Source organism: Nanorana parkeri, unplaced genomic scaffold, assembly GCF_000935625.1.
Source record: "Nanorana parkeri isolate BGI_ZX_2015 unplaced genomic scaffold, ASM93562v1 scaffold79, whole genome shotgun sequence".
NCBI classification, from domain to species: Eukaryota; Metazoa; Chordata; class Amphibia; order Anura; family Dicroglossidae; genus Nanorana; species Nanorana parkeri.
The window spans coordinates 1,960,641-1,975,065 of NW_017306347.1; the positions used below are offsets into that span (position 1 = coordinate 1,960,641).

The 14,425-nt window shown below is 43.4% G+C and overlaps 1 protein-coding gene across 1 annotated transcript in view; it reads left to right on the forward strand.

Moving 5' to 3' along the window:
- Positions 1-14,425, forward strand: part of LOC108804952 (serine/threonine-protein kinase TNNI3K) — a 150,011-nt gene that overhangs the window by 40,672 nt on the left and 94,914 nt on the right. The window contains exons 17-18 of the mRNA XM_018576888.1: positions 1,254-1,358; positions 11,985-12,037. Of these exons, the coding sequence (XP_018432390.1) occupies positions 1,254-1,358; positions 11,985-12,037 (158 nt within the window). The remainder of the gene's footprint in view (positions 1-1,253; positions 1,359-11,984; positions 12,038-14,425) is intronic.

Below are 14,425 nucleotides of genomic sequence, written 5' to 3' on the forward strand. Positions count from 1 at the left end.
TTGTGGATGACTACTGCCAATGCTCTATCTTTCATAACTGAACTGTTGACTGAAGGATAAGGTTGCCAGAGTGGAGGTTTGCTTTAACCTTCCCGACTCCTAAAACTTTAATGTTAACCACTAAAATAAATCCTTAATATTTAATTGCCTTTATAATGTCTAAAGTTAATGCTTAATCCAACCTTAAAGAATTATTTTTTTTCTAAACCTTACACTTAATCCTTTAACTCATCCTAAACCGTAATGTACCTAAGATCAGAAACCACAAGATGGCCACTGTTACCTGTATTAGTCAGACAAGCATTTGTGCTCCCCTCTGATCCATCTTGTTATTGGAGCTTAAAATGTATCTAACCCTATTTTTTTGTAATTGTGAGCGTTTAAAACAACTATTTAGATTGTTTAAGGATTCAGAAGGAATAGTTCATTGTTAGCATATCCATAGCCCTTCCATAAAGGATCATATGGTTCAAGCAGTAGAAGAAGATGGGGTTATTTATGATATATGTAAACTCATCATCCACACACAAATAAAAGTATTGATTTTTATTTCTACATATAAAGGAGAATTTGTTGGGCATTCATATATTCCAGTGGATAAAAACATAAGAAAAAGACAGATTAATAATCTCATAGTTGCATGCTATATATTATAGGTCATCTTGAATATGGTAGTTAGAACCCTTTTTTTAATGCTGTCTTTTGTTCCCACTGGGGAGATTAACGTTCTCTGTTCTGATGACCATTGTCACTAGGACTAAAAGTGATGGGAAAATCCAAAAGTTTGTCACATGACTAGAAGAGAAGTGAGCGAACACATACCGTCGCTCGCTCACTTCTTGATCATCTCCCTGCAGAGAATGGTGACTGTCAGTCACCGCTCCCCGCAGGGATTAACCCCCTCCCCTCTCCGATCCTCCAGCGCTGACTGGAGGAACGGACGGGGGAGGGGCAGGTACAGCTGGATCTGCCTTTAAATAGGCAGAGCCCGCTGTCACTCACGCAGCTGGGTGGATCTCAACAGTGATGTCGGGGACCGTCCCGGCTGCAGCGGTCTTAGTATACAGCGAGCTGTAGCTCGTGATATACTGAGCTTTGGGTCACGGGAGGACGCTAGTATATGTCCTCCCGTGACCCTTAAGAGAACTATGGGATAAAAAGGTTACACCATAGTTCTCTTTTAAAGCTTTTGTAGAATACACAAGTGATATCAATGTATGTCAAATATATTTAGAATAAAATGTGTATTTCAGAAATCTCGACCTGCAGTCAAAGCTGATTATTGCTGTGGATGTCGCCAAAGGCATGGAGTACCTCCACAACCTGACCTACCCCATCATCCACCGGGACCTCAACAGGTATTGTAACATCATACATTCTGCCTTTGTACAAAGTTGTCTAATATAGGTTGTCTATCTTCTTATTTCGCAGCAGCAACCTATGAGGTTTTGCCTTTGGTTGGTTGCCTCCAGCCACCAAGGAGAGTTCCTCAAGCACATCCGTAAATGAGCCAATAAACCTTGTCCATCAATTAATTCTTACTAAGAATTGGAATATTGACCCTCAATCGCCAGATCCAGAGGGCAGGTCTGATGATGATTGTTGGCTGAGGGGAAGGAACTTCCTTTAGGAAAAAAGTATTTATTTTCTAGGTTCCTCATCGCCATCTAGTAGCCATAATGTGATATTACATTAAGTAAAACATTCGAAAATCCTTAAAAACACAATTAAAGAACATTCGTTTTGGCATGTTTTCACAAAGAACAACAGTTCAGAGATATTTGCATGGCAACTGACCCTCAAAGCCTTAAAGAGACCCTATTGCCAGACAATGTTGCCAGAACTTCCAGTATCAGGAAGCCAGGCGGTGAGTCATTACACGCCGTCCGGCTTCTTCATTGGTTGGGATACCAGCTCAATGCTCCCTCTTCACCAGGGAGCATGGAGCTGGCTTCCCAGCCAATCAGGAACCCGGGGGGCGTGTCATGACTAATGACTCGCTGTCCGGCTTCCTGATAGGTCAGGAAGCAGGCTCCATGCTCCCTCGTCACCAAGTGACGAGGGAGCATGGAGTCGGCTTTCCGGCAAATCAGGAAGCCAGCCAGCGTGTAATGACTTGCCCCCTGGCTTCCTGATTGGTCGGGAAGTTGGCCAACCAGGAAGCCAAGCGGTGGTGACGAGGGAGCATGAAGACGACTTCCCAGCTAATCAGGAAGCCGGGTGGTGAGTCAATGCTGCTTCTCCATACTTCCTTAATGGGACTTCCGGTATCATAAAAAAAAAAAAATCGGTACTCGATAGGGAAAAAACGGCACCAGTGCATCCCTAGTATCTATGGAGAAGCAGCATCGTCACCCTAGCACAGGACTACAAAACACATTCCCTTTTCCTCCTCTTCCACAGAGGGGAGGAGTTCTATAATCCTCAGAAATAGCTGATAACAATGTAACTGCAAAGAGTGCAGCACAGGCAGAGAGCACAGGAAGTTATTGGCTCAGTGGATTTCTGGCAGGATCAACCGGTATTTTTCTGCACTTATCAAATTGATGTAATGAAACACTTTAAATGGCATAACAAAATCGACCAAAGGGACCAAATAAAAGAAGGTCGTTATTAGCGTTTACATACCCTTTAATTACAATAATAGGTGATGCAACTGCTTAGCAGTTATGAGCAGGTGATATTAAGGGGTTAGAAAAAGACGCAATAATAAGCCCTATAACACTTCTATAAGAGCTCATTATAAAACGCTGAGATTTGCCAACCTATTGGATTCGATTGATATCGCCGTGAGTTGTTCTTGAACAATGTATGTAATTGCTTGTGTAAGACAAATACACCCAGCAAACAGAGCATACCTTCCCTGTGCTAATTGCATACGTTCCTTATTACCGGGTGGAGGTTAATTATCTCCCACTGTCTGGAATTAGACTTTTTACATATACATGATATAGGCAATTAATTATTTCTAAATTGAAAGCTCAAGTGGCAGTTGGGTTGAACATTTCCTTAATTAAAACTTAATGCCTAATTATGTCACTGTTTCTGATTTCAATCTGCCGAGCCACATCACACAATATAAAAAGTTGCAAGAATGTTGTGAATTCCAATTAGCTGCGTGTACTGGGGTAGTCCGTATAGAGTAAAGTCAGGAAGCATAATGGAATAATCAGAATTATAACACTTTTTCTATCCGTTGGATGCTGATATATTTCCTAATTGTGTGAAGAAATGACCAAAGGTTACAAGTCAATAGAGCTCTGTGATTTCCAGAGGGGGGGGGGGGGGGGGGGGATCCCACCTCTCCTCTTACTTGATGAAGTGGACATGATCATTTCCTGAAATGTGTTGGCTATACACCGCTATGAATGATAAACATATTCTGACTCAGATTGTTGTATTAGCGATTTGTCCCTTGCTGAGGCCTGGCCTGTATAAGCAGATATAATCACTGCGGACAATCCTTATCACATAATGGAACACACCAAATACCTTTTCATCCACGAGGAGCTTATGAGATAACGGAACACACCAAAAACCTTTTCATCTGCGAGGAGCTTATGAGATAACGGAACACACCTAATACATTTTCATCCATGAGGAGCTTTATTGTGTGCAGAAGGGTTACAGCAGACAACCGGATACAGCAGATGAATGAACGGGTGGTATTTGAAGGTCAGAGATGGTAATGTTTCCAAGCAAGCATATACATGTGGCCAAATTACAGTCAGCCATGACACCAGAAACGACTGCCTCATGAAGAATGGGAAATACATCATAAATGGGAGGGAACACAGAAAATGTGGTGCAATAACCAAAACGACCACAAAATGGCAGTATAATAACCATCTACTAATGCCAATGAGCAAATGGCTTAAGGAAAATGAAATTCCCACTTCACAGTAATATGAATATTAACTGTGGCTATGCATTGTGTCATGTTTATACAGCTGTTGAACAGCACAAACATACTTGTATTTAAGGTTATGCTGCCTGCCTCTTTTCATTGAGGTTGGCCCCCTTAGTGTGGATTTTTTCCCCTCAAACTTACAGCAAAAACAAGTCCTTCAATTCATTCTCGTAGCTGATCAGTTCCCCTGTTCCATCAATGACAGATGCATCGATGTTACTTTGCGACAAAATACCTTCCTAAGAAGCGCTTCTCATTGGTCGGTGCGGTCAGGTGACCAATGAGTGCTCGGTCTAGGGAGGAAGATAACAAAATGAACACTTAACCCTTACAATGCAGTAGGGTCAATAAAAAAAATCCCCAGAGTTCGTTAAAGCTCATTTGATATCAGAAAGGTACATTTTGAACCACGTCTGTGTTCACTTTAAGCTCATTGTTGTATCTGTTACAATGAAGTCTAGGATGGACTGACCCTAGATGAGCTAACTCACCAGAACAAAAGCTCGGACATTGGACACAGCCTAGTCCTGCCATAGCCACACATACAAAAAATGCATACAGTAAACTCTGGACGAACCGCTCGACGTTTCTACCAGCTATTTATACTTTTAGAATACAGCGCCTTCCCATCCGGAAATCCCAGGGGTTGCTTATTTGCAGAGTTCTCGGTTGGAGGAGTTTTAAACTCTCTTCTTCCCGGGAAAAACCATTACCTAAAAATAATTTGTGTTCCTCACCCGGCTGTTTCCCCTAATAAGAAATTTCCCAGTTCTCATGCAAGCGTGCAGCGCAAACAGTGACACAATTTTCATTTGTCATGCGTCCGTGGTCTGAACGTCGAATCCTTTTTTTTTTTTCTTCTCCTTTCCCGGAATATTCTTAACCTTCTGATTCTGCACGGATCAATTGCGGCCATCAGAACAATTAGAATTTTTTCCATTCCTCAGACTTTATTTGCTGTATCATTTAGCCTTTTATAGTCTTTATTGTTTCCCGAGCTTAGAAAGCACATTTGTTTTATATTCTCTTTCAGATTATGTACTGGCTAAGCAGTAGCACTCACTCTGGGACACTTCGCGAGCCATAAAGTTCCACGTGTGAATCATTTTATGTTCCCAGAAGGTTTTCGTCGAATAAAAGCGCGTTATTGGTAACATTGTACAGCCCTGTGATAATCATATTTCTTTATTTGTGATGGGAGGGAAGATGCTACAATTACACTTGGAGCAGGCGGCTGGAAGAGGCATTAAAAGGGTATTAAAGCCCATATATTTCTTTTCCAAATGACATTTTACTGGTGGAGTTTATCAGAGCATCTGCGGGACATCTTATGATGTTGCCGGTGCCAGGAGAGGGGAAAAGTTTAATAAGAATAAAACTTTATGGAAAAGAGCTTCTAATCCCATTTACAACGATGCATTCTAATAGTTGACGCATCTACAGATGACATTTCAAGCATTTAGCTATGCTTTGCGGATGCCGATTGTTCTGTAGTAAATGCCATTGTAGATGAAAAAGCAGAAAATTGGTTACATTAGACCTGAACTCGGAAAATGAAGATTTGCTATGATATACTGAACATCTAAAAATGCTGATCATTCATGAACAATACCCTGTAATATGTACCCCTTGTCTTGAAAAATAGCAGAGTGCTTCCTGGTATGTGAAGGTGCCTAGGCTCCTATGCCTACAGCTTCAAAGCTACTGTATATATTAACAGTGTGAGGTCTAATGAGCTGCTGCTGGCTGCTAGCCCCAGAAGGAGTGAGATCATTGCTGTGCTGCTTGCTGTTCTCCTTGCTTGAGGCTCTCACATGAGGAAGCAAAGCCCTGCCGTTACCAACATGGCTGCCTCCACATAGAGACACAGTGCAGAGCAAGGCATGGTTAGTCAGTAATAAGGCAAGGACCAGGAAAAATAGCAGAGCGCCTTCTGGTATGTGAAGGCGCCTAGGCTCCTATGCCTACAGCTTCATAGCTATATATCAACAGTGTGAGGTCTAATGAGCTGCTGCTGGCTGCTAGCCCCAGAAGGAGTGAGATCATTGCTGTGCTGCTTGCTGTTCTCCTTGCTTGAAACTCTCACATGAGGAAGCAAAACCCTGCCGTTACCAACATGGCTGCCTCCGCATAGTGACACAGTGCAGAGCAAGGCATGGTAAGTCAGTAATAGGGCAAGGACCAGGAAAAATAGCAGAGCGCCTTCTGGTATGTGAAGGCGCCTAGGCTCCTATGCCTACAGCTTCATAGCTATATATCAACAGTGTGAGGTCTAAGTAGCTGCTGGCTGCTAGCCCCAGGAGATCTGGAGTGAGATTTGGTGAGGTCATTACTGTGCTGCTCACTGTTCTCCTTACTGGAGGCTCTGACACAAGGAAGCAAAGCCCTGCCTCTACCAACACGGCCCCCTCCACACAGAGACACAGTGCAGAGCAAGGCATGGTAAATCAGTAATAGGGCAAGGATCAGGAAAAATAGCAGGGCACCTTCTGGTATGTGAAGGTGCCTAGGCTCTTGTGCCTACAGCTTCAAAGCTATACAGCATATCAACAATGTGAGTTGTAAGGCACTGCTGCTGGCTGTCAGAACACAATACAAGTAAGCAGTAACTGATCACGGCGTATGTTATAAAATATCGAAACACGAGTCAGTCCATTTCTGTCTTCATAAAACCAGTCTCAATAGTTACCAGCAACTGTCAGTGGTCCCCTTCAAAGGGCTTACAGGGCTTCAAGTCTTGATGTCTATCTCTATAATAGAAACTTTCCTATCTTCAGCTTAAAACTACTAAAGCGGACCTTTACCCATGTCTTAAAAATAACAACACACACACACACACCTTTAGAAATGTTTAGTGATGACAATCTACATATGCATACTTCTAGATAATTGCTGAGTTTGTATTCTTTGCATTCCTTATTTCTCTTTTCTTCTCCAATCTTCTGACGGTGGCCATGTTTACTAAGGGCAAATTACTAGCTCTCCTTTGACTTTCTGGATTTCTGGCACATGTGACTAGACATGTGACTAGGAATTGTGACCATGCACATCATCTCAGGGGAGGAAAATGCCTTTCCCTGAGATCTCCTGAGGTTACAGATGAGATCTCTCACCAATGCTCTGCTGATGACAAGGCAATCCCAGTGTGCATTGCTTTGGCAAACTGAAGTCATTTTGCCCTTTCAAAGCAGGAAGTGAATGCTCTGCAAGTGTAAGTATTTCACAATCACCTGACATGTCTATGTTTTTATTAATCATCATACATAGAGGGATGCATTAGGTGAATTTGATTTTTGAGTGTAAAGGTCCGCTTTAAAGATAGGCCAACAGATAGAAAATGTATCAAGCTGTTACTTAGGTGCATCACAAGGATAATTACATGCAAAACTGATAGTCCTATTTATAGTAAAGCAACAACCACATTATTAGGAACAGCCATATATTTAAGTTTGATGTTCCTTCTGCCTGTTTTACCTGTCGAAGGAATACTTGAATATACTTTAAAAGAATAATTAAAATGAATGCAGCTTTGTATTCATTAATACATATGGCAGGTAGCCAGCAAGCGTGTGTCCTTCTAGCTATAGTGATATTAGCTGTATTCCTAATGCCCTATTCCTAGATGTAATGAAAAACTGATTAAGAAGTCATTGGCATTGCACTTGCACCCCTAGTTGGATCTGATGAGTATAAGAACTTTCATAAATGAACCCCTAAGTTATATTTTTTTTCTGCATGCAAGCAGTGTAAGTTCCTGATATCGACCTGGTATCAGCCTCTTGTAAACCTCTGTACAGCAGAGCTCAAACGGAAGCAGAAGAAGCAGCACAGTGAACCAAGGAGCATGCTGATAGGAAGAGAGAGAAGAGTGATGGAGGGATTACTTTATTAGTCTGCTTCTTCTCATTTTCATGGCCAATCACAGGCTGGGGGAGAAACACAACCTGTAAGAGTTAAACTAGCTATACACTGTTATATGTTTTGCGTTCAGTCTACGGGCTATAACAGATTTCTCTATCAACGCTTAGGAGCCCCTGATGTTTCCATTGTATTCTGACAGTGGCCGCCAGCCCGTCAGAATGCCTGCACAGTGCTTGCAGCTGATTGGCTGAACATTTTCCTTCAATCTTCTGATCAAGGGATGCTGGGTGGAAGGGTGCCAGCAGGGGCACCCAGTGTGCAAATTTCGGACGATTCCTGATGAATTTGCATAGGGTATGCCCAGCTTTACATAACTGTACCAGACAAAACTATGGTTCCTTCCTGCCAGACAGGGCTGTGCTTTGCAGTAGAGTTGTGTAAATTTCAGGACTGCATGGACAGAAGTCCTCTGTCAGGTTAAACAGCTACCATATATGTATTTCACCTATGTGTTTTAGCCGGTTTCCAGGAGTTCAGCTTTAAACTCACTGAGCTGCAATGTGGTTTATTTTGATGAACTCAACGCCGTTTATTAAGATTTCTGTTACCATGACTTCAAAGGCTTGTAATAAAATGAATCATTTTACATATCACAGCACTGAAAATACTCTCGCACACATTGATTTGAAAGACATTTGCATAATCAGATCTCAGATAAGACAGTAGTGCTTAAATGAAGAGGTTTTTTTGGCCATGTAAAAATTCAGATTATACACCCCTTCTATTCAGATATTTTTACCCCCCACCACCCTCCCCGCAATATACATTTCCCGATGGCTGAAGACAATTGCAAATAAGTACTTTCTCTCCATTCGTCTGTGCATTGCTGTTAGGGAGAGGAGACATTAAAATATAGAATGCAGCCTTGGGACAAGTGGGTTTTGTTTGCATACTGCTCCGTATTTGTAATTCATGAATTTGCAGTTTTAGAGATTAAAAGAATTTGCTGTCCTAAGTAATTAGGTTTTGGTAAGTTGTTTATGGTTTCCATTTTTAGGGTTAAAGGGAAACCATCATGTGTGTTCTGTAACCACTCATCTTCAGTTATAGCAGTTTACCGGAAGGACATTTACACTCTGTTGTCACAAGAGTGTGGACACCCCTGGAAATTATTGAGTTAGAAATCACAGGGCACCATAGCAAAATGTTGTGTGGGGCCCTGGGATTTATAGTTACGCCCCTTGCAGAGCCCACCTGAGATCCCAAACAGCCCACCTGAGAGTGACCCCGCAGAGCCCACCATAGAACGTCTATGGTGGGCTCTGCAGGGTCTCAGGTGGGCTGGCCACACAACTGCACACCTCTTACCTGTCAGCCCCTATCCGCTATCAGCTTCCTCCCCCGCTGGGCCCCACCTCCTCCTCCTCCACTGATGTCGTGCACCGCCTCCTCCTCTGCCAGGCCCCACCTCCTCCTCCGCAGCCGACGCCGGCCTCCTCCTCTGCAGCTGCTGGCTGTCACTGACTCAGCAGCGGATGTGAGGAGGAATGTGCCGCTGCACAGATCACTGACAGGTTGTCAGTGATTTGAACAGCGGCGCGTTCCTCTTCACAGCCGCCAGTGACCGCCAGCAGCCTGCGATGCCATAGCGACCCAGGCGGCCCATGCGGCATCAGAGGGCACCTTTGTTCCTCATCCTGGCCGGTCCCCCCTGTGCCCCATAGCGGCCGCCTGGGTCACTATGGAGACAGTTCTGCCACTGGTTCACATGACTCCATTGAAGGGTATGGATAATGCTACATCATACAAAGACATTTTTCAGGCAATTGTGCCCTTTCAACCTTTGTGGCAGTTTGGTTCCACCATAACGGTGCCCCTGTGCAGAAAGCCAGCTCCATAACACATGGTTTGATGAGTTTGGTGTGAAGGAACTCATGTGGCCTACATGGTGTCCTGACCTCAACCCTAACCCTGTCCAAAAAGAGGGACAAATGAGGAGAAAAGACAGACAGAATTTTTGGTTACAAAGAAGGTACAGTCCCTCCAAATGAAGGACACTGTGGAGCTGTGCCTTTGGGATGAATTGGCATGCCAACTGCAAGCCAGGTCTTATCATCCAACATCAGGACCTTAACTCACAAATGCTCTTTTGGCTGAATGGGCTCAAATTTCCACACACTGCAGTATCTTTTGGAAAGCCTTCCCAGAAATGTGGAGGCTGTTATAACTTCAAAAGGGGGGTTGCAGCTTCATATAAATGCTCATGGTTTGGCAATGAGATGTCCAACAAGCTCATATAGATCAAGGGTCAGGAGTCCACAGTTCATGGATAGGCAACCTTGGCACTCCAGCTGTGCTAGAATCTCATCATGCCTCTGCGTCTGCATGGCATGCCCATGGCTTTCAGAGTCTTGCAACGCCTCATGGGGCTTGTAGTTGCACAAAAGCTGTAATGCTCCTGATGCCTATCAATGCTTTAAGGCCAGATTCACATTTATTATGGGTTACCACAGCGCACAGTATATTGAATGGCACCCCATTGCTTTCCCCGATACAGTGTGTAGTGTATGTGATTTTGTTTTCCTTTCATGTGATACTTGCTGTACTTTAGTTTTGTGGTCACGTTACTCATTCATTGTTGTAGGAGCACTCCAGTGGATGTCTGTATGCAGTGAAGCCAGTACCCTTTACCCTACGGGAAAGTGTTTGTTATCTCATGTGTATTGCAACTGAGCTGTAAGATTTGTTCCGTAACACAACAATGTTCATTCAAGGTCTCCATCCTAGGCTTCGTGTGTGGGTTTTTTTATGAGATGAAAGAAACAATAGGGTACAGTCACTAAACAAGAACAGTGTATATATGTAATGAACCAATCATGCTGCTGTGCTGTACAATGTATGTGTAAGGGGATCTTTAAGGGGTTGTCAATAATCTCCCTTAAAGTACATGTTAATTCTAACTGGATGACATTTAGTATGCCAGCCTGCTGTTTGGCAAACACAGTCATAATAGTCACAATTTAAAAAATATATAAAATAAAATACAGTTAATGTTTTCATCCTATGTTGCATCTCAGTACTACTGATCTCCATCAGCCTCTTTGCAGCTGCTGCAGGTCTACACACTCTAGTGATGGCTGCATTTAGTTTTTTAGGACAAGTGATCTGATGGTGACCACAGCAAACAGTGCCTGTGTAATGTGTATTCAGATGGCTACTTGTGATATCAATAGATAGAGCATGTGGCATAGTGACAACATAGGAGCCAGCTGGGAGACAGGAAACACCCTATAACAGGAAGTGCCTTATCACGAACCTTCATGGCAGAATCATTATGTATCGTTTTAATGAAAGCTGCAGATTAAAAAATATTGAGCATTACTTTGACATTTCCTGAGCACGTTTAGCATATATGATATTTTAGAGCTCGAGTTTATATTTACTTTAAAGAGAAACTGAACTAAAGAAATTAAGATTTTCTATGTTATAGGAAACATTGTAAAATGTTAATTGTGCATTATGGTACCATGAAAAAATGTACCTTTTGTATTTCTGGTAGCATTATGCTTCCTGGTATGCAGTGGCGTAACCAGAGTTCTGGGCGCACGGGGCAGACATTTTTTTTAGGTTGTTACGCCACTGCTGGTATGTAACTGTGCCTAAGCTCTACTTTGCCAACAGCCTCATAGCTGTATATGTGCAGTTTGAGATCTAAGGCACTGCTAGTCTCAGGGGTTTGGAAGTGAGATTTGGTGATATCATTACTGTGCTGCTCACTGTTTTCCTTGCTGGAGGCTCTGACATGAGGAAGAAAAGCCCTGCCTCTACCAAGATGTCCACCTCCACACAGAGACACAGAGCCGAACAAGGCATGGCAAGTCAGTAATAGGGAAAAGATCATTTGCAGGGAGTCCATAGACTATACTGGTGACTAGTCAGTTTCCCTTTGCCTGCCCTTTATTTGGGCGCAGCTTCCAGAGTTCAGTTCCTCTTTAAGGAGTTTCCTGTGCTGTCTTTGTTATTGGTGGATTTTCCTCATTTAAGAGCTTCCAGTGTGGTGTGATGTGACCTGAGGAGATGGATGGCAACTTTTACATTATCATTTGCAAATGGAATTCAATCTTTTAACATACCGACAGCCAGAATTTGCAGTGTATTCATGCTTTTCAATCCTTTTAAGGAGCAACAAGTGTAACCTATTTTCTTCTTTCAGCCACAACATCTTGCTGTATGAAGATGGACATGCTGTGGTTGCAGACTTTGGAGGTAAAGATGCCTATATGTGTTACATTTTATCATTCTTCAAATAGGATGTAAGGTTAGAAGAACAGTCCGTGGAAATGCTGCCAGGAGGCAGGATGAGAATTTTTCCTTGGTTGGTTCTATATTGGCATAACATGGGACAAAGCTGGATTCTTCTCTTATACGCACTGGAGGAACAGTGAAGACAGCGGTGGAATACCATTACCTTGAGCCGCCCACCAGTTTCATTTGATCATGCATTAGGGTCAGCGTACATACACATTTATTGCTTGCTTCTGACATGGGTTGTGCAACATTTCCATGGCATTTGCAATGCTGTGTTTTAATTAGATGTTATGGTATACTTTTTGCAAATTAGCCTTATGATGGTGGGTACAGATCATTTGGAAATAACGTATGCAGGTACCGCAAATGTGCACATCGTGTCTCCTCATTTTAAAGTAACACTAAACTCAGAAGTTAATACTTAATGCATTCAGGTACCTTAAGGGAGAACTATGGGCTTACAGCTTTTCCCCATAGTTCTCCTTAGGGTAACGGGAGGACACAAACTGGCGTCCTCCCATCACCCTAAGCGAAGTATATCGCAAGCTACAGCTCGTGGTATACTGAGACAGCTGAAGCGGATCCCGACAATTACGACTGGATCCGCCCAGCTGTGTGAGTGAGAGCCAGCTGTACCTGCCCCCTCCCCCGTCCATTCCGCCAGTCAGCGCTGGAGGATCGGAGCAGGGAGGGGGGAATCCAGCCCCTCCCCTGTCACAGCAGAGAGCCGTGACAGGATCGAGAGGTGAGCGAACGCCGGTATGTGTTCGCTCACTTCCCGATCTACTGAGCCGACCTGTGACAGTCTCATTGTCACAGGTTGGCTGGAACTATGAGGTGAGTGAAAAATCCTTTATAGCAGGATCAGCTGAATTACTTTAACCAGTTGCCGTCCGCCCGTAGTAGAAAAACGGACGGACGGATGCAGATTTAAAAATGCTGAAAATGACTATTAATACATTAATGTGCTAAAGTTCATATGAGATTTTATTGAATGGGTTTAAATCTACATAAAACTCAAAATGAATCAATAAACTTTATAAATAGTAGGGATGCACTGATACCGATACTAGTATCGGTATTGGTGCCGATACAAAGTGTTTGGGTGACTACTTGTACTCAGCCAAATGCTTCCGATGCTTATCCCGATAACAGAACTCCCAGTATCAGGAAGCCGGGTGGTGAGTCGTTACACGCTGCCCGGCTTCCTGATTGGTCTGACTCCATGCTTTCTTGTCACCTGATGACGAGGGAGCATGGAGCCGACTTCCTGGCCAATTAGGAAGCTGGTTGGCGTATAATGACTCGCCGCCCAGCTTCCTGATTGGTCGGGAAGCTAACTCCATGCTTTCTTGTCACCTGGTGATGAGGGAGCATGGAGCCGACTTCCCTGCCAATCAGGAAGCCAGTCGGCGTGTAATGACTCGCAGCCCCGTTCCCTGATGGGTCAGGAAGCTGGCCAATCAGGAAGCCAGGCGATGAGTTATTACCCGCCCCTGGCTTCCTGATTGGCGGGAAAGCTGGCTTCATGCTTCCTCATCACCTGGTGACGAGGGAGCATGGAGCTGGCTTCCCGGCTAATCAGGAAGCCGGGCGGCGAGTCATTACAAGTGGCCTGGCTTCCTTAATGGGACTTCCGGTATCGGTATTCGGTATCAGCGAGTACCGCAAAAAAAAAATATCGAAATCGCAATTGATAATGAAAAACCGGTATCGGTGCATCCGTAATAAGTATTATTGCTGCCCACCTGATATATACAATCCATGGTGTGGAATATATGTGCAGCAGATCAGCAAACTGTAATAAAATACATTTAACACTCTAAATAGGAAATGGTGCGACTAACACAACAACACAACAATCCACAACGCAAACACAAGCTATGCGAGGACAGGAAAGAATTACTAGGTATCAGCAGATTAACACATGACAAACTTATGAATTTTTCACACCAGATCGGCGCTGAGTATTATGCAGGTTGTCCTGTGATCACACCATGCTTATTATTTCTCACAGGCGCACGCAAAAAAACCACTTTAAATTATATTTAACACAATTATGGCTGCGGGAAATAAAAATATTTTTGTCTCTGTAGGATTCTTTCCTAACAGCTGTCATTGACTTGGCATTTCCAAAGGCAAACTTATTAAAATTCCTTTTTTTTCTACAGAACTAATTAGCATTTTTTATTCAAAACAGACATTTATCACATTAAAGAAGAGCTCCAAGAAGCTAAAAAGTTGACCCTTGAAGTGGGGTTATGTCAGGGAACCAGAGGTACCGCTCCTCACCAGGCTCGCCAGCGTGGGCACAGGGCACGGGGCTCACCTCCTCCTGGCAGGACA